We start from the raw sequence: 20,525 nt of genomic DNA on the forward strand, positions 1-20,525 counted from the left end.
GCCATTGGCCGCCGCCGCCACCACCCGCTTCTCTCCCCCTACCTGTCAGGGTGGTCCGGGCCATCCATCCTTCCTGTAGTGTCCGGCGGCATTCCGGGTGGAGGATGAACCGGTCCGGGCTGTCCTTCTCCGGGGGTCATCTTCTCCACTCCGGCCTAGTACGCTGCATAGACGCCGCTGCGCAGTGACGCCTGTGCGCAGCGACGCACCTGACGTCACAGAGTAGCGGCGTCTATGCAGCGTACTAGGCCGGAGCCTGCCCGGAGTGGAGAAGATGACCCCCGGAGAAGGACAGCCCGGACCGGTTCATCCTCCACCCGGAATGCCGCCGGACACTACTGGAAGGATGGATGGCCCGGACCCGAATTTTTTTTATTGACTCGGAGGGTGGGGGAGGGGCCCGACTGGTATAGCGGTATGGGCAAAAATCCATATCGGTATACCGCCCAGCACTACGGTGGGGGGGTGCAACGCGGTGCGGTGGTCGCGGTGCGGGGCATTATCGGCAAGGTAATTGCCGATACCGATAATGCCCAAAATCATGATTATCGGACGATAATATCGGCCATACCGATAATCTGTCGATCCCTACTTTCGATGAATGTAAATGAGCCATAAAACCAGACCACTCTTGTCTATAGGTTGTGTCTGGTATTGCAGCTCAGTTCCATTCACCTCAGCGCTACATACAAAGGAAAAATGCTTCTTACTTGTTCCTCACACTTTATGACAGAAGCCATCAAAGTTCTATGATGTTGGACAGAGCGGTTACTAAACGGCTGCCCACAATGACAGGCCCTCTAAGCAGCTAGATTCCTTAGTCATTTAGGATTTCCCCAAGCTACAGCTGATAAAATACCTTAAGAATTGAGTCCAATGTTTCATGATTTATAAAAAGGTATATGATACTGAAGATAAAGAAACATTCCGCTACTCATCATGAATAGACAGGCAGCAAGATAAAAACAGAAATAAAAAGAAGCAGACAGGATAAAAGAATTCCCAGTGAAAGGAAAAAAAATTAAGAAATCTACAAAAAAAATAAAAATATTTATTCACACCAAGCGCGCGCACACATAATTGAATCCCATAAGCTTTCAAACATCCAGTTTATAAAAGTCCAATGAATCCAAGCCCGTTACTGATCATCGAGTCTCTGGCGTATGTTTCGAGATTTCACATTTTCTAGCTTTCTTTTTTTGAATACAGAGGCCCCAGTTACCGCGTCACCAAGAGAAGTGATGGTTTTTTCTTTAAACTTCACTTTTGGCTCCACATCAGGTAAAGAGACACCAGGGTCACAGAATTCCACAATGGGTAGCTCCAAATCCACATTTTCACTATATTGAAAAAAAAAAAGAAAAAAAAAAAAAAGAAATGGTATGGTCAAGTCTGAAAAGCAATTATATGCTGGAAAATCAGAAATTCATAGATTATTTTTTTACATTTTTATTTTAGACACTGGACATTTTTAGTAAATCCACCTTACTTAACATGTACGGTTTAGTGTATGTTCACACAGCCCATTGATTTGATTCTCATTGATTTCCATGCGGACATTCCACACAAATTATGCCATGTGAACATGGCCTTATTTGACAGTTATTCCAAGTTCTGCATCTCAAATCACATGCATTTTTTCCCCCACTTCAATGAAACAAAGTTTTTGATATGGTAACTTTAATTTACCTAACTATATATTTACCAAAGTAGAGCTGACACAGCTCACCCTTGTGCCCTCGCCACGACACGGACAGGACTGGACCCCAGTCCAGCAAATGCAGTAGAAATGAAGAGAGTCCAGCGTGGCAATTCAAGCAATACTTGGTAATTTATTCAGCAACCAGCCAACATGGAAGACAGGCGACGCGTTTCGGCCACAGTGCGTAGCCTTAGTACTAAGACTAAGGCTACGCACTGTGGCCGAAACGCGTCACCTGTCTTCCATGTTGGCTGATTGCTGAATAAAGTACCAAGTATTACTTGAATTGCCACGCTGGACTCTCTCTTCATTTCTACTATATATTTACCACTATTACTTACTAAGGGTCCTCTTCTTCTTGAATAGTCTCCCATGCTCCATATGGATTAGGTTTGGCTGACTTAGGTTTGGCTGACTTTTTAGCACAAGGTTTTGGAGAAGCATCTTTCTTGTCATCCGCTTCCTCTGGTTTGCTTTCGCGGTCAGATACCTCATCATTGTCTGACTTGGTCTCCTTTGTAATCTGCTACAGACACAAATAACATATGAAAATCTATTAATCACAAGATATAAAAATAAATGAAATCAAATGTTTAAATTAAATAGATTACATAACTACATAAATGTTTCAAAAAGCTATTTTACTCCATTTATGGATAGTAGCCATCAAATAATGTTGAAGGAGTAAGTAAAGAACCATAAACATGGATCCAATGTACGTATTGCCAAACTGGACAACGTAAAGTCAAGTATCCTTAAAGGGGTACTCCGCACCAAGAGATCTTATCTCCTATCCAAAGGGTATCCGGTCCTTTGGACAGGAGAGAATATGTCTATGAGCGGAGTACCCCTTTAAAACATTTTAAAGGTTCAGATGTTGTTCACAACAAACTGACCCCAGTGGTCTTCTCCGGGGCTCATGTTCTCCATAGCTATGCTATTTGATATGTCATAAAAATACGTGGAAGGTTTTGATTAGTGTTGCCTGTGTGCTTAGCTCCTCCTCACCAGACGAAAAGAGAACAGCACCCAAAATATATCTCCTGCAGCGAGAAGATGTCGGAGAGAAACAATGCTCAGCTGGGCACTTCTCCCATATCACTCTAGCGATTGGTGGGGGTCTAAGGAACTATTAAAAGTTTTTTTTTTTTTTAGATGACAATCGCAAAGCCAATTTTACATAAGAGCCAACATTATAGGGGACATCAAAACCTGTCCAGAGGAAAAGTTGCCCAGTTGCCCATAGCAACCAATCAGATCGCTTCATTTTTAACAAGGTCTCTGCAAAATGAAAGAAGCAATCTGATTCTTTGCTATGGGCAACTTTTCCTTTGCACAGGTTTTGATACATCTCCCCCTATAAGTGTTACATGTACATTTGGTGTACTATAGGTGTGAAACAGCTCTTTGATGGTGGTTCTTAAAGAGCCACTGCCGGCCACACTAGGGATTTAAATAGGCACTGTCAGATTCAAAAACTTTTTATATGTTGTATATCTTGGCAACACATTAACATTCAAATATACTTGATAAGATTTTATTTCCTTAGAAATGATAGCACTCCTCTGTGCTCTCCCCCGTCTGATAGCACTCCTCTGTGCTCTCCCCCGTCTGATAGCACTCCTCTGTGCTCTCCCCCGTCTGATAGCACTCCTCTGTGCTCTCCCCCGTCTGATAGCACTCCTCTGTGCTCTCCCCTGTCTGATAGCACTCCTCTGTGCTCTCTCCCGTCCTATCAGACAGGAGAGAGCACAGAATCCTGTCAGTGGTTCTGCTCAGTATAGGTGCAAGAACACTATGTTTCAGAAGGACTACAATGTGATGAACAGTACCATTGGGGGTCCAGTCTGCCCCTTGTTTTTCAAACTCTATGGATTGGCAAGAACTGCTAGTTTTTTCCTACAGCTGGGGCAATTCTATCTGCAGTAGGAAAGCTACTAAATATAAAAATATACACAAACAGTTCCAGCAGTCATCTCTGCCCATACCCTTTTCTTGTAACATGCATATTGCTTTAGGGTGACAGTAGTGGACCTATTGCTAGGACATACATCCTATATCAACATGTTTAACTATTTTACACTGAGAAAACACCAGTTGATAGCCAAATATGCAGTATAAAACCAATATCGTTATTAAATCCTTTATCATAAAAAAAAAAACATAATTGGTGCTCAGTAAAATTACAGACAAAAAATAGCCAGGAAAATACTTAGGTTGACTATGTAATACACACTGTAGAAGAATGGTAAAACAGCACTGTGAAGGTACCCAAGACCTCCACAACGGGGGTTACAGGAACTATCCGAACATATCCACAATGTTTATCATTACATATGAGCACAATGTAAATACAATACAACAGTGATAAAACACCAGAGATTAAGGACATTCAGAATCAAACCACTATGGGCTATGACCCCCAAACCCCCACTAAGGTATAAGGTGCATGAAAAATGATCTGGACCAGCTCATACTTAAAGATCCTGTAACTCACCCATGTGTGTGTTTTCCTGATTTTTTATCTGTATTTTTACTGAGCACCAATTATGTCTTTTTTATGATAGAGGATTTAATAAAAAGATATTGGTTTTATACTGCATATTTTAACTGGTGTTCTCAGTGTAAAATAAATCTAAAAACACTATCACAAGGAAGGTGAACTGTGTCTATCCTTACCTTGAAATGGATTTTAGGAGTCTGTGCTACTGTAGGATTCTTTGTGGTATCTTCTGACGACTGGGACTCCTCCGGAGAAGAGTCTGCTGTTCCTTCTGGATTTGCTTCCTCTTGTTTATCTGCTACAGACACCTCTACAGCATCTTTGGAAGTTTCCTTATCACTAGGATGTAGATTATTAAAGTTGTCTGGTTTGTCCCATCTAGATTCTGTGCAAATGAAACCTTTGTAAATGACTGTAAAATATCAAGTAAAACACAAGATGTGGTATCTCCAAGAAACTCTTACCTCCAGTTTCAGAGTTGTAGTAGTATGTGTAACCCTCTTCTGAGACTCCTTCTATCCATGCAGATTTGATTTCCTCCTAATAAAATACAATCATATAGAATGAAAGAATAAATGAATGAAAAAAAACACATGTTGGAATTCCAAAATTACAGCTTATAACGCAACAGCCTTAATACTGCATAACCGATTTATACAATTATTTTAAAAGAGTTGTTAACCTGCTTTATCAGGAAACATGGAGGTCCTCACTATGCCAAAACAACCCCTTTAAACTAGAGCTAAAGACATTACATTTTAGACTGATTCTTTCATTTTTGAAAAGGCCTATGAAAGAAGCAATCTGACTGGTTGCTATGGGAAACTTCACCACTCTTCCTCTACAGGTTTTGATAAACCCCCTCCCCCACAATGTCCTCATCCTAATGTTGGGAGAAACAAGACTGGTACAACCTATAGAAATAGGAAACTATGGGGGAGATTTATCAAAACCTATCCAGGGGAAAGGTTGCCAAGTTGCCCATAGCGACCAATCAGCTTGCTTCGTTCATTTTTGAAAAGTCCCCCTATGACTTTAGGGATCAGACATCATTTATTGTAAAAAAAACAAAAAACTCAAAGACGCCACGACCCCTGTGTGCGTTTTGTGTCCTTCATCTGGGGGTCAGACAGCCCTAGACGAAGAAAACGTTGAGTGCCTATTTTGGTTTACTATTTGGGTATGTGATGATCTTTGCATGATGTTATTGTAGTGTATATCCTTGGAGGTGTCTACTTTAAAAAGGAAAACGGTCACATGTTCACTCCTGCACTAACCACAGGTACTGACGCATAGTGCGGGAGACACTGATTCATATGATCCCTACCTTGTCCGGACCCGTCCAGCCATTCGCCCGCAATCTTAGTTTTTCTATATATGCAAATGTTGCTGTAACTGGCACGGGCGTCCGTAGCGCCACCCACTCATGAATATTCATCCCCCTCTCCCTCTGGCTCTCCCCGCCGCTCCTAACTGGTCTCCACTGCGCATGTGCCGCTTCCTGACATGTGCAGTGAAGACCAGTTAGGAGCGGCAGGGGGTAGAGGGAGAGTCGGAGGGAGGGGATTAATATTCATAAGCGGGCGGCGCTGCGGACGGGCGGCGCTGGCGTCACAGTGCCACTAGGCTCCTGAAAACCCTGCCCGTGCCAGTTACAGCCACATTTGCATATATATATATATATATATATATATATATATATATATATATATATATAAACTAAGATAGCGGGCGAACGGATGGATGGATCCGGGCAAGGTAGAAATCATATGAATTAGCGTCCCCCACACTATCAGTCAGTACCTGTGGTTCCTATGTAATTATCATTGATTCCAATTCTGAGAGCAATCATTTCCTTACTACAGTACATAATTTCTATTTCTAGCTACCAATATAGGCACTTTTTGTTGTTTTCTTTTAATGCTGTTAATTTGTTGCCACTAGCACTTTATTATCACATTTAGACTATGTTTCCACAGTTTTTTTTCTGGCATTTTATGGAATACTGCCACTGCAGTTTTTGAGCCAAAGCCAGAAGTGTATTCAAATGGAATAGGACATTTAAAAAGGAAGGACTTCTTCCTACTGGATCCGATTCTGATACTTGCTCAAAAACTGCAGTGATAGTTTTCAAAATAAATCAATAAATAAATGCCAGAAAAAAACCTGGGTGGAAACCTAGCCTTACTGAGTAACTTGACCCCTTGTCAGTGTTAAATGTTACTATAATACCTCAAATTTTTATGTATACACATTAATTACATATCTCCAGGGCTGCCACCTTATTGTTAAATGTGTGGATCTTAAAAGGGGTCTTCCGGGCAAAAACATTTTATCCCCTATCCAAAGGATAGGGGATAAGATGTCTGATCGCGGGGGGCCCACCGCTGGGACCCCCCGCGATCTCCCTGCAGCACTCGCATTCTATGCGGGAGCTGCGTCTCCAGTTTGGGAAACCTCAGAGTTTCTGGGACTGGGGATGTGATGTCACGCCACGCCCCCTCCATTCATGTCTCTGGGAGGGGGCGTGATGTCTGGCAGGTTTGGAGGCCTCTGGCTGCCATGGTAACTGATCGACACCCCGCTAATATGTGGCATTTAAAAAAGGAGTTAACTAACACCAGCGAGATCGACGAGGCTGGACATTGATGGCGAGTGCCGGCTGCTAATAGCGAGGAGAACTCAGCTTGTGTGCTCATGTCATAAGTGCATAACATACATTTTTGTCACAGTGCGCCAATGCAAAGGCGCCCATGACGGAAATATATTTCTTAGCTTGTTACCACCAATTTAGATACCTCTTCCTTATTCTCATGAAATCCTTCAGGCTCCTCCCACTGAGTTTCTAGAAGAAAATAAATGTAAGTGGTGTATTTGTTTTCCTTATCCAAAAGAAAAAAAAGAAATTTTACACGTTATGACGATGAGTAATAAACCACTTACTGTGCACAAAGTAAAGAGGCTTTCATTAACCATCATGTCATCTGCCTTATTATTAAGCAGCTAATGTTACATTGGAACCAATCATCACATTTTACCCTATATATTGCTTGGTAAAGAGTTATATAGGGTAAAATTGTTGTCCTCACCATCCCCGGGGGACGCTCCTGCCTCCAGGGATGGTGAAGATATGAAGTTATAAACTAGTCACCGCCGCCGCCCTAAGTAGTCCCCTGGGCGGGGAGCTCTTCTCATCTACTCCCGTTCTTCGGGCGGCAGCGACGCCCCCTCCGCTTGATTGATGGGCCGCGTCATTGTTCCGCTAACTGAACGGACGGAGCAGAGCGATGACGCGGCCCATCAATCAAGCGGAGGGGGCGTTGCTGCCGGCCGAAGAACGGGAGTTGGTGAGAGGAGCTCCTCGCCCAGGGGACTACTTACGGCGGCGGCGGTGACTAGTTTATAACTTCATATCTTCACCATCCCTGGAGGCAGGAGCGTCCCCCGGGAATGGTGAAAATAAAGATTTTACCCTATATAACGCTTTGCCAAGCGTTATATAGGGTAAAATCTGATGATTGGTTCCCTTTAAGAGGGGCTATTCATATTTACAGAAATATAGCAAGTTCTGTGCTGCAACTTTTCATGGCAATGTAATAAGAGAAAAAGGTAAAATACACTTTGTAATTGTAAGACAAAATCGGTAACATTTATGGAATGCCAAGTAAGATACAGAAATGCAGGTGGAATGCATTTTATAAGCTACATATAAAAAATAAAAAAATAAAAGAATGACTACAGGAGAATGAGCCTCCTAGACAATGTGACTAGTACAAACATTTTGAAGACATTCATACATAAAAACACACACACAAAATACCTCCTGTCAATAAATTGTAGAAATATGGGTACCCTTCTGGAGTTAATGATTTTTTCCACTGCCTCTTGGTGTGGTGTTTTTCTAGGGCTTCTATTTCCATTCTCTTTTGCTCGTCACGCGCCTTTCTCTCTTCCATGCTTGGACCTACAGGGGCCACAGCAACTTAAAATAAAGAAATAAAATAAATTAATTTTACAGAGAAAAAAGCATCACAATATGATGCATTCAGGGTCCAAATTATGCCATTACAGAGATACAAAAAACACATTATACAAATATTTTCCCAGCAAAAATGTAAAGGATAAAACTACCAAGATATGAGAAACCAACTCAATGTTTTGTCTTTTCACTGCACTCATCTACTAAGAGACAAATGTAAAGTGTAAGTACACAGAATGATAGCAGCTACTGCAAAGTTCCCAATGACATTCTATAAATTACGAGGGGAATTCATCAGTTTACACTGATCTTCTTTTAAGTTTGTTGCAACAAAAGTCGCAGCCCGGTTCCGGCTGACTTTTCAGTTAGAGCATTTTAGAACAATAACCATGTTGCGGACTGCTTTAGAAGAGTTTTTGCAGTGGTTAGTGATATATCAAGTGGGACTTTTTGGAGAAATTCACAAATTTGTTGCACATTACCTCAGAATTACTACCACCAGCCCTAAAAAAGCATCTAAGCTGGCAACAAACGAATGAAGTGCTGTGCAATATTTGATTACCGTATTTTTCGCCGTATAAGACGCACTTTTTCTTCCCCAAAACTGGGGGGAAAAAGTCGGTGCGTCTTATACGGCGAATACACCCCTATCGTGGCGGTCCCTGCGGCCATCAACGGCCGGGACCCGCGGCTAATACAGGACATCACCGATCGCGGTGATGCCCTGTATTAACCCTTCAGACGCGGCGATCAAAGCTGACCGCCGCGTCTGAAGGGAAAGTGACACTAACCCGGCTGTTCAGTCGGGCTGTTCGGGACCGCCGCGATTTCACCGTGGCGGTCCCGAACAGCCCGACTGAATAGCTGGGTTAGTGCTTACAGGACACCGGGGGGGACCTTACCTGCCTCCTCGGTGTCTTATCCGTTCAGGGATCCCCTGTATGGCCGGCGCTCTCCTTCCTCGTCATCACGTCGTCGCGTACGTGCGTCGGCGTGCGTAACGACGTGATGACGGCGACGGAGAGCGAGGATACCCGGCCGGCAGCAGAGACGTTCCGGAGCGACGGGGACACGGCGACAGCGATGGAGCGACATTCAGGGCAGCGGTGACAGGTCCGGAGCGGCGGGGACACGTGAGTATTACCTCCTATGCAGTAGTCTTCAATCTGCGGACCTCCAGATGTTGCAAAACTACAACTCCCAGCATGCCCGGACAGCCAACGGCTGTCCGGGCATGCTGGGAGTTGTAGTTTTGCAACATCTGGAGGTCCGCAGGTTGAAGACCACTACTGGGTTCAAAATCTTTATTTTTTTAGATTTTGCCCCTAAAAATTGGGTGCGTCTTATACGCCGGTGCGTCCTATAGGACGAAAAATACGGTAATTTGTCACACAAGTCATAATCACTGCAACATTTGTGTTTTAAACCTACACGCAGAGTAGAATATAAATAAGGAAATCCCTCTATATGTTGTGTTTCATTATCACTGGAATGAGGCAGATGCTTATGAAGAATATTAGAAAATAATATAGGTGAGGGCTATCCAAAATTAATTTCTACATATACCTGGATGTACACTTTAAGGGCACACCAAGAGCATTATATTAAAAAAAGGTACAAGCCGGGACATGGTAATATAATGTATTAAAAAGAGGCCATGTCTTACTGTACCAGCATAAGCCGCTCTTTGCACAACATAGGGAAGAAACCTGTCACTCATTTTTACCCTGTATAACAAACAGTAACATGTAATCAACCTTAATATGGTGCTACATACCAGGCCTGCTGTTCCAGCATCACAGAAAACTATTTGATATATGTCCCACATGGTTTGCAAATTTATTGAAAGTAGTCATTTTGGAAGACCGCTTGAGGGGAGGATTCTGCACTAAATCTCTAACATGTACAGAAGCATTGTAACGCGGTTATGTTTTCTGCAGATACAGTCACGGCCGTAAATGTTGGCACCCCTGACATTTTTCTAGAAAATGAAGTATTTCTCACAGAAAAGGATTGCAGTAACACATGTTTTGCTATACACTTGTTTATTCCCTTTGTGTGTATTGGAACTAAATCAAAAAAGGGAGGAAAAAAAGCAAATTGGACATAATGTCACAGCAAACTCCAAAAATGGGCTGGACAAAATTATTGGCACCCTTTACCTAATATTTGGTTGCACACCCTCTGGAAAAAATAACTGAAATCAGTCGCTTCCTATAACCATCAATAAGCTTCTTACACCTCTCAGCCGGAATGTTGGACCACTCTTCCTTTGCAAACTGCTCCAGGTCTATCTTATTGGAAGGGCGCCTTTTCCCAGCAGCCATTTTAAGATCTCTCCACAGGTGTTCAATGGGATTTAGATCTGGACTCATTGCTGCCACTTCAGAACTCTCCAGCGCTTTGTTGCCATCCATTTCTGGGTGCTTTTTGACATATGTTTGGGGTCATTGTCCTGCTAGAAGATCCAAGATCTCGGACGCAAACCCAGCTTTCTAACACTGGGCTGTACAGTGCGACCCAAAATCCGTTGGTAATCCTCAGATTTCATGATGTATTGCACACATTCAAGGCACCCAGTGCCAGGGAAGCACAACAGCCCAAAAACATCATTGATCCTCCACCATATTTCACTGTAGGTACGGTGTTCTTTTCTTTGTAGGCCTCATTCCATTTTCAGTAAACAGTAGAATGATGTGCTTTACCAAAAAGCTCTATCTTGGTCTCATCTGTCCACAAGACGTTTTCCCAGAAGGATTTTGGCTTACTAAAGTTCCTTTGGGCAAAATGTAGTCTTACTTTTTTATGTCTCTGTGTCAGCAGTCGGGTCCTACTGGGTCTCCTGCCATAGGGTGTCATTTCATTTAAATGTTGACGGATAGTTCGCGCTGACATTGATGCTCCCTGAGCCTGCAGGACAGCTTGAATATCTTTGGAACTTGTTTGGGGCTGCTTATACACCATCCGGACTATCCTGCGTTGACACCTTTCATCAATTTTTCTATTTTGTCCACTCCCAGGGAGATTAGCTACAGTGCCATGGGTTGCAAACTTCTTGATAATGTTGCGCACTATGGACAAAGGCAAATCTAGATCTCTGGAGATGGACTTGTAACCTTAAGATTGTTGATATTTTTTCACAATTTTGGTTCTCAAGTCCTCAGACAGTTCTCTTCTCCATGCTTAGTGTGGCACACACAGACACACAATGCAAAGACTCTGTGAACTTCTCTCCTTTTTATATTGCCCACATCTGTTACATGCCCCAGGTGAGTTTAAAGGAGCATCACATGCTTGAAACAATCTTATTTATCCACAATTTTGAAAGGGTACCAATACTTTTGTCCAGCCCATTTTTGGAGTTTGGTGTGACATTATGTCCAATTTGGTCTTTTTCCTCCCATTTTTGGTTTAGTTCCAATACACACAAAGGGAATCAACATGTGTATAGCAAAACATGCGTTACTGCAATCCTTTTCTGTGAAAAATACTTTTTTAGAAAAATTTCAGGGGTGCTAACATTTACGGCCATGACTGTATACAGCAGGCATCCAGACATGGTAGGAGACATGGTAACATATTAAGGTCCCTTATGTGGTGGTGTTTGTTTGTGGTAAAAATGAGTGGTACGTCTGGTGTTGTCTTTCCTCTACTATGTCTATGCACCTTTTTAATATATAGGATAAATAAATCTCCAATATATTACATAAGAATATCGCTTTAATGAATAAAAAAAACTTTAAAGTTTCACAGAGCCGTGAACTTTACCTGGTAGTGTCCCTTCAAGCCTCTTTAGATCTTCTTCATAAGCTTTAAGTGCAGCTTCTTCCATTGCTGCAAACTCCTTGGACATCTTTTCATCTTGTTTGGCCTTGGCCATACTTTTTTGCTTAATCTAACACAGAATATATGTTTATTACACAGTAGTTGATAGCAACATTTTGTCTACTAAAGTCACCTAGGCACTTACATATCTAGGGTCTGACTAAGCATTTTGTCCATTGCTGTATTCCAAAAGCTAACTTCTAAGCAACTATTTTTCACAGGGGAATTCACACTATGTTATCAGCAGTGTCTCCACAGGATATATTCTTATTTTAGAATCAAATATTTGTCGACCAGATGAGGGTTAAAGGGGTATTCCAGGAAAAAAAACTTAGAGATAGATAGATATATATATAGATAGATATATCTATATCTCTATCTATCTATCAACTGGCTCCAGAAAGTTAAACAGATTAGTTAATTAATTGTATTAAAAAATCTTAATCCTTTCAGTACTTATGAGCGTCTGAAGTTAAGGTTGTTCTTTTCTGTCTAAATCCTCTCTGATGACACGTGTCTCGGGAAACGCCCAGTTTAGAAGCAAATCCCTATAGCAAACCTCTTCTAAACTGGGTGTTTCCCCGAGACAGGTGTCATCAGAGAGGATTTAGACAGAAAAGAACAACCTTAACTTCAGAAGCTCATAAGTACTGAAAGGATTAAGATTTTTTAATAGAAGTAATTTATAAATCTGTTTAACTTTCTGGAGCCAGTTGATATATATAAAAAAGGGTTTTCCTGTAATACCCCTTTAACCGGACAAACAAAGAAGTAGGTCATGCAAGGAATATATAAAATATATTGTATATTGATCGGACAAAAAAAAGTTGAAATGAGACATTAGATCTGTCAATGGATTTTGCCAATTTTGATGGCGCCAGAAATCTTAACCCCCTAAAGAACAAGTGTTTTTCAGTTTTTTCACTTTCATTATTTCCTCCTTACATTTTAAAAACCATAACCCTTTACATTTTGCACCTAAAAAACCATGATGGCTTTTTTTGCGCCACCAATTCTACTTTGTAATGACATCAGTCATTTTACCCAAAAATCTATGGTGAAACGGAAAAAAAATAAAATCATTGTGCGACAAAATTGAAGAAAAGACTAAATTTTGGGAGCATCCGTTTCTATGCAGCACATTTTTTAGGTAAAAATGACACCTTATCTTTAGAGATGAGCGAACTTACAGTGATTCGATTTGTCACAAACTTCTCGGCTCGGTGTTTGCCGACTTTAGCCTGTATAAATTAGTTTAGCTTTCAGGTGCTCTGAAAGCTGAACTAATTTAAGCAGGCTAAAGTCAGCAACTGCCGAGCCGTGAGGTTTGTGATGAATCGAATTACCGTAACTTGGCTCATCTCTACTTATCTTTATTCTGTAGGTCCATACGATTAAAATGATACCCTACTTATATAGGTTTGAATTTGTATTACTTCTGGTAAAAATCATAAACTACATGAATGAAAATTAATAAGTTTAAAATGGTAATTTTCTGACCCCTATAACTTTTTTATTTTTCCACGTACAGGGCGGGATGAGGGCTCATTTTTTGCGCCGTGATCTGAAGTTTTTATCTGTACTATTTTTGTATTGATCGGACTTTTTGATCGCTTTTTATTCATTTTTTATGGTATAAAAAGTGACCAAAAATACTCTCTTTTGGACTTCGGAATCTTTTTTGCGCGTACGCCATTGACCGTGCGGTTTAATTAAGAAAATATTTTTATAGTTTGGACATTTATGCACACGGCGATACCACATGTTTATTTTTATTTACACACTTTTTTTTTAAATTGGAAAAGGGGGGGTGATTCTGATTTTTATTAGGAAAGGGGTTAAAATTACCTTTATTAAACTTTTATATTTTTTACTTTTTTTTTTTATTATTTTTTTTTTAACGCAGTGTTATAGTCCCCTCTATGGGCTTTAACACTGCATACACTGATTGCCATAGGAATGCATTGATCAGCGTTTTCTGCGCTTGATTGCTCAAGCCTGGATTTCAAGCTTGGAGCAATCAAACGCTGATCGGACAGCTGGAAAGAAGGTAAGGCACCTCCCGCTGTCATCCCAGCTGTTCAGAATGCTGCGATTTCACAGCGGTGGTCCCAAACAGCTCCGCTGAGCTAGCCGGTATGGATTTCTCCCGTTTTAGACACCGCAATCAACTTTGATCGCGGTGTCTAAAGGGTTAATACCTGACATCAGCCCGATCAGCGATGTCCGGTATTAGCCGCGGGCTCTGGTTGCTGATAGCAACCGGGACCCCGCAAATACTAGGCGCGCTCAGCTTCTGAGCGTGCTTCACAGATCGGGAGCCGGCCACAGACGTAGAAATACGGCCGTGGTTGCTAAGGGGTTTAAAAGGAGTCATCAAACCATATTTTCTATTCCCCAACTACTCTTAACATCCCTCTCTGTCTCTATTACAGAAACTTTTTAAAGGGGACCCATTATGGAATGGCGTTGCCCAATTTAGGTCTCATCAGATTCCCTCCCTTTAGAAGTCCTTTGTACTCAAAATAAATGACACCCTGTTTATTAGTCCAATCTATTTTACTTCGCTTCAGCAATTTACCTCACTGATTTTCTTGATAACATTTTCTTTGTGGTTTTTTCCCCGCTCATGGAATTCAATACTCTACAAAAAAATAAGAGAAAGAAAGAGACGGAAAACAAAAGCAATTAGAGAAATCAACGTAATACGGTTAGCAGCCTCTGCATTCAAAGGAAACACGTTTCAGGTTTATTACATAATAACTCTGAAAAGGTATACAGTGGTCCCTCAACATACGATGGTAATCCGTTCCAAATGGACCATCGTTTGTTGAAACCATCGTATGTTGAGGGATCCGTGCAATGTAAAGTATAGGACAGTGGTCTCCAACCTGCGGACCTACAGATGTTGCAAAACTACAACTCCCAGCATGCCCGGACAGCCAACGGCGGCTGTCCGGGCATGCTGGGAGTTGTAGTTTTGCAACATCTGGAGGTCCGCAGGTTGGAGACCACTGGTATTGGAGGTTATACTCACGTGTCCCTGCCGCTCCGGACCGTCACCGCTGCCCTGGATGTCGCCCTCCATCGCTGTCGCCGCATCCCCGAGGTGTCCCCGGCGCTCCAGGAAGGACTCTGCTGCCTGGGAACGTTGCTCTCTGTCGCCGCCATCACCTCACTACGCACGCCGCTCCTACTGGATGACGGGACGGCATTCGCGGCGATGGCGATGGAGTGCGCCGGCGATGCAGGGGATCCCGAGGACAGGTAAGTGATCGTCAGTGGACCACACGGGGCACCGTAAACGGCTATCCGGAGGCAGCTGAAGCAGTCTGCGCTGCCGGATAGCCGTTTATTCGATGGCCCCGACATAAAAAAGCAAGTTTCTACCCATCAGAACTCTTGTTTGTATAAAAGACATATAATAGGTCTGTCTAGTCATACTTTTTAAAGTCTGATGGAGTTGGCATTTATTTGTAACGGCATCTAGCAGGCAAATTATATTATGTATTTTAGCATTTTAGAAAAGATTGAAAAGGATTCTCACATTACATACATTTATCACCTATAGGGGCGCTATGGTGAAAAACCACAGGATAGGGGATAAGTGTCTAATCACAGGGAGTACAACCACTGGGATCTAGCTCAGAGTACTGTGTACAGCAGACGGCATGTGCTCCATTAGTTTCTATGGGGGGCGCAAAAAAAAAACCTGAGTGCTATACTTTGGCATCTCCCAAAGAGAATGAGTGAAGCATGTGCCATCTACAGTATGCGCTTCTCTCAGAGAACCAGGCCCCAGCGGTCAGACCCCCTCCGGCTATGTTAACACATGGGAATTTCCATGCAGAATTCTGCATTGGAATTTCGCAGCAGCAGAGTCCCACTGGTTTCGATGGGATTCTGCTGCGCTGTTCACCTAGCATAATTTCCGCCACAGAAACATCTTGCGCATAAATTCAAATTCCGGTGTCCGCAGAAAGTATAGACATGTCTATTCATTCTGTGGACAACGAACGGAATGCATTGCGGTCTATGAGATCGCGCATTTTTTAGCTGCCCTAGCACTGACGCTCAGCATTCAGGGGAATGACTACAAGGATATTCTCTGTGTGGACATTCCCCTGTGTGAACATAGCCTCATTCTCTATCCTGTGGATAGGGGAGAAGTTGTTTTTCACTGGAGCACCCCTTTAAACCATAGGACAGGTGATGTGTTTGAGCTTTGCAGGCCCTACCAATCACTGGAACAAGGATCCCGTGTTCATGGTTTCCAATCATTCACAGTGATTAAACACCACATAGGTGAGAATTGTCTTTGGTCAGGAAATCCCTTTAAACATGGAGAGTTATAACAATAAAGACATACTGGCTTATTGTCTGCGATCCAACACTTGCAATAAGTACAAAACTTCTTAGGTTGGGATTTCCAGTAGTCAGCCCTGCAGAGACAAAACAGAGATGAAAATTTTAGCGTTCTGTGCATATCACTAAACATAGCTTTTTCTATATCCATCTTTGTCCTAGTAAGTATAGAGGCTTATGTCACTATGCACTAAGGAGGGTCAGAGAAGTACTTACCTTATAAGGCTACAGCATTGCTTTTCATAAAAACTCAACAGTTTTACACACATGCTTGCTCAAAGGTACAGTGGCCCTGTACATATAATGTTAATAATAATAATAATAAGGTAGCAGCATAATATAAGCATCCACTCAAATTCTATCAGAAACAATTGATACTCCCAAAAAAATAAAAAAAAATATCTATCTATCTATCTATCTCACTTCATTCTATTAAAGTCTCGCCACGTGACATCTGTGGTGCACGGACTGTGACTAGAGGCTGACTAGGCAAGATTACAGCCAGGGGCATGGGGATTACTTTGGAGAGCCACACTCAGAGACATGACTAATTTACATATGGCACAAGAGATTTTTCTCATTTCTTTTCTCCACTAGGAGATCCAGGCATTGTAGGGGACATGATTATCTTAAGTATAATGTGTTGCTGATGGTTGTATGGGGTTAAAGCAGTTGTCCCCCTCTTTACTTCCGCTTTTTTTTTAACTCTTGTTGCCAACCGCTGGAGCAGCTGAAGCGGCAAGTTATGCAACTCTGTTTACTTAACTCCAGGAGTTACGTAAACAGCGTGTCCCGAGGAGCTACACCATTTCCATAACTCTCATTAAAGTCAATAAGAATTATGCAGATTCAGTTTACTGTGCAATGGAGGCAGGGAGCCAGCTTGCCAAGCTTCCCTTCCTCCATTCTGCATGCAGCCCTATGCCTGCCCATCTTAAGCATATTCATTTTTCTTCACTCTCATGTCCTAGTCATTATGACGTGAGAGTGAAGAACAATGAACATGAGTTGGGCAGGCATAAGGTGGTATACAGGATGGCGTAAAGGAAGCTCGGCAAGCTGGCTCCCTGCCTCCATTGCGCACTTAGCTGAACTACCATTCTAGCAGCGGGGGCCATATCTACTAAATGCCTGGACTGATTTTTAGTAAGTAATACATCTTTTTACTCGCACTATAACCCAGGGTATTGGGTTTAGTACGGGTGAACAGCCTGTCAGTTTCCCTTTAATGGAGGTTGACCACATGTGAACAGGAACCTCCGCTATGAAAACTGTGCCCAAATACCCCCTATTCAAAAGATAGAAGTCTAACTCCCCAACAGACATGTATGATGATATGTTTGGCCAGGTGTGTGTGTACTTCTATATGGTAACAAGGGAAAGGACATTCCTTGACTACTGTAGATTACTAAAAGATTACTTACATGCTGCTTTCCTTTCACGAACTTTCTCCTGTAAATTTAAAAATAAAATAATGAAATACAACCAGTAAAACTTTGCGTGATGGTGTTGAGAACTCATGCAAAAACATTTTATAGAGAGAATACGCAAAAACACTAAGGCTGAGAAAGACTCGGCAGGCAATATTGCTTAAAATCAAGGGGCTATAGGTATAATGTTCGAGGTGGGAAGTGCAGGTCCGTGTGTATGTGACCACTGGGGGTGCGTATCTACCGTGCAGGTCCGTGTGTAAGTGACCACTGGGGGTGTGTATCTCCCGTGCAGGTCCGTGTGTAAGTGACACTGGGGGTGCGCATCTCCCGTGCAGGTCCATGAGTAAGTGACCACTGGGGGTGCGTATCTCCCGTGCAGGTCCGTGTGTAAGTGACCACTGGGGGTGAGTATCTCCCGTGCAGGTCCGCGTGTAAGTGACCACTGGGGGTGCGTATCTCCCGTGCAGGTCCGTGTGTATGTGACCACTGGGGGTGCGTATCTCCCGTGCAGGTCCGTGTGTAAGTGACCACTGGGGGTGCGTATCTCCCGTGCAGGTCCGTGTGTAAGTGACCACTGGGGGTGCGTATCTCCCGTGCAGGTCCATGTGTAAGTGACCACTGGGGGTGCGTGTCTCCCGTGCAGGTCCGTGTGTAAGTGACCACTTGGGGTGCTTGTCTCCCGTGCAGGTCCATGTGTAAGTGACCACTGGGGGTGCGTATCTCCCGTGCAGGTCCGTGTGTAAGTGACCACTGGGGGTGCGTATCTCCCGTGCAGGTCCATGTGTAAGTGACCACTGGGGGTGCGTATCTCCCGTGCAGGTCCATGTGTAAGTGACCACTGGGGGTGCGTATCTCCCGTGCAGGTCCGTGTGTAAGTGACCACTGGGGGTGCGTGTCTCCCGTGCAGGTCCGTGTGTAAGTGACCACTGGGGGTGCGTATCTCCCGTGCAGGTCCGTGTGTAAGTGACCACTGGGGGTGCGTATCTCCCGTGCAGGTCCGTGTGTAAGTGACCACTGGGGGTGCGTATCTCCCGTGCAGGTCCAGGTGTAAGTGACCACTGGGGGTGCGTGTCTCCCGTGCAGGTCCGTGTGTAAGTGACCACTGGGGGTGCGTATCTCCCGTGCAGGTCCGCGTGTAAGTGACCACTGGGGGTGCGTATCTCCCGTGTAGGTCCGTGTGTAAGTGACCACTGGGGGTGCATATCTCCCGTGCAGGTCCATGTGTAAGTGACCACTGGGGGTGCGTATCTCCCGTGCAGGTCCATGTGTAAGTGACCACTGGGGGTGCGTATCTCCCGTGCAGGTCCGTGTGTAAGTGACCACTGGGGGTGCGTGTCTCCCGTGCAGGTCCGTGTGTAAGTGACCACTGGGGGTGCGTATCTCCCGTGCAGGTCCGCGTGTAAGTGACCACTGGGGGTGCGTATCTCCCGTGTAGGTCCGTGTGTAAGTGACCACTGGGGGTGCGTATCTCCCGTGCAGGTCCGTGTGTAAGTGACCACTGGGGGTGCGTATCTCCCGTGTAGATCCGTGTGTAAGTGACCACTGGGGGTGCGTATCTCCCGTGCAGGTCCGTGTGTAAGTGACCACTGGGGGTGCGTATCCCCCGTGCAGGTCCGTGTGTAAGTGACCACTGGGGGTGCGTATCTCAGATGTAAGCCAGCAGCAAACATCACAGTCTATGAGAATAGGAAGATGGCACTCACCCAGAAGAATAAAAGGTCCCCTTTATTAGAACTTCTTTAAAACTTTCGGTGCTGGGGTAGGGAGACGCGGATAGGCGGATGCTGACCGCGTCTCCCTACCCCAGCACTGGAATGTTTTATAGAAGTTCTAATAAAGAGGACCTTTTTATTCTGGGTGAGTGCCATCTTCCTTTTCTCTTCATAGACTGTGATATTTTAGAGGGAAGTGGCACAAACAGGTATAACATAGGCTTTATCTTATACAATCCCTGTAATAGATTTCTATCAGACGGTGCCTGAGACTTTTTCGGGGTAGATTTATCAAAACTCGTGCAGAGGAAAAGTGGTGCAGTTGCCCATAGCAACCAATCAGATCGCTTCTTTTATTTTTAAAAAGGCCTCTGAAAAAATAAAAGTGATCTGATTGGTTGCTATGGGCAACTGGAGCACTTTTTCTCTTCCTAGGTTTTTGATACATTTCAGAAAGCTGTCTGTTCCTAAGAGAACATACTGTATACGTGTTTCCCAACCAGTGTGCCTCCAGCTGTTGCAAAACTACAACTCCCAGCAAGCCCGGACAGCACTGAACTATAGCAGTGATCTTCATAGCGATTGCAAAACTACAACTCCTTGCATGTTGGGAGTTGTAGTTGCACAACAACTGGAGAGCCACAAGTTGCAGATCTGTGTACTACAGCTGTTATAGAAGACAGATCCATAGACTAGAACACTGGCTTTAGAATGACAGCACAATAATGATAGATCACAAACACACAGACAAATAGACCTACTTTAAAAGTCCAAAGCTCCTAACCTGCTGGGATTTGTAGTTTCACAAGAGGCTGCAAACTATGGACGTCTAAGGTGGAAGCAATGAGAAGTAGAATAAAGAGCCGTGTACATAACTTACCCCGAGTCTCAGTCACTAACACATCTTGCAGCAAGGCATAAGGCGCCAGCTGATAAGACTACGGAAGCCGATCCAGACACAACAACACGGAGTACGGCGGCTGAGGAGGCTCAAACCGCGTCATTT

General features: G+C 43.5%; 1 protein-coding gene across 4 annotated transcripts; it reads right to left on the minus strand.

The window, feature by feature from the left end:
- Positions 1–875: 875 nt before the first annotated feature.
- On the minus strand, positions 876–20,519 carry WBP4 (WW domain binding protein 4). 4 transcript variants are annotated; one of them, XM_056555473.1, is made up of 11 exons: positions 20,400–20,519; positions 17,799–17,826; positions 16,379–16,451; positions 14,591–14,653; positions 11,953–12,079; positions 8,026–8,187; positions 7,004–7,050; positions 4,670–4,745; positions 4,382–4,590; positions 2,044–2,225; positions 876–1,340 (listed from the first exon to the last, which is right to left on the minus strand). In XM_056555473.1, coding segments are annotated over exons 2-11 (1,143 nt in total). In that variant the 5' UTR covers positions 17,801–17,826; positions 20,400–20,519; the 3' UTR covers positions 876–1,138. The 4 variants fall into 4 exon arrangements, with proteins under 4 accessions (XP_056411448.1, XP_056411445.1, XP_056411446.1 ...); XM_056555470.1 differs by having other exon boundaries at positions 2,044–2,228; XM_056555471.1 differs by lacking the exon at positions 20,400–20,519 and adding an exon at positions 20,281–20,335 and having other exon boundaries at positions 2,044–2,228.
- Between the last annotated feature and the right edge of the window lie 6 nt (positions 20,520–20,525).

Source organism: Hyla sarda, chromosome 2 (genome assembly GCF_029499605.1).
Source record: "Hyla sarda isolate aHylSar1 chromosome 2, aHylSar1.hap1, whole genome shotgun sequence".
NCBI classification, from domain to species: domain Eukaryota; kingdom Metazoa; phylum Chordata; class Amphibia; order Anura; family Hylidae; genus Hyla; species Hyla sarda.

Coding starts and splice junctions, on each gene's coding strand:
- WBP4 (XM_056555470.1), bottom strand. Junction 8,188..11,952: donor GCTTGAAGGGACACTACCAG/GTAAAGTTCACG, acceptor CTTTATTTTAAG/TTGCTGTGGCCCCTGTAGGT. Junction 1,341..2,043: donor CAAGAAGAAGAGGACCCTTA/GTAAGTAATAGT, acceptor TTTTCAATATAG/TGAAAATGTGGATTTGGAGC.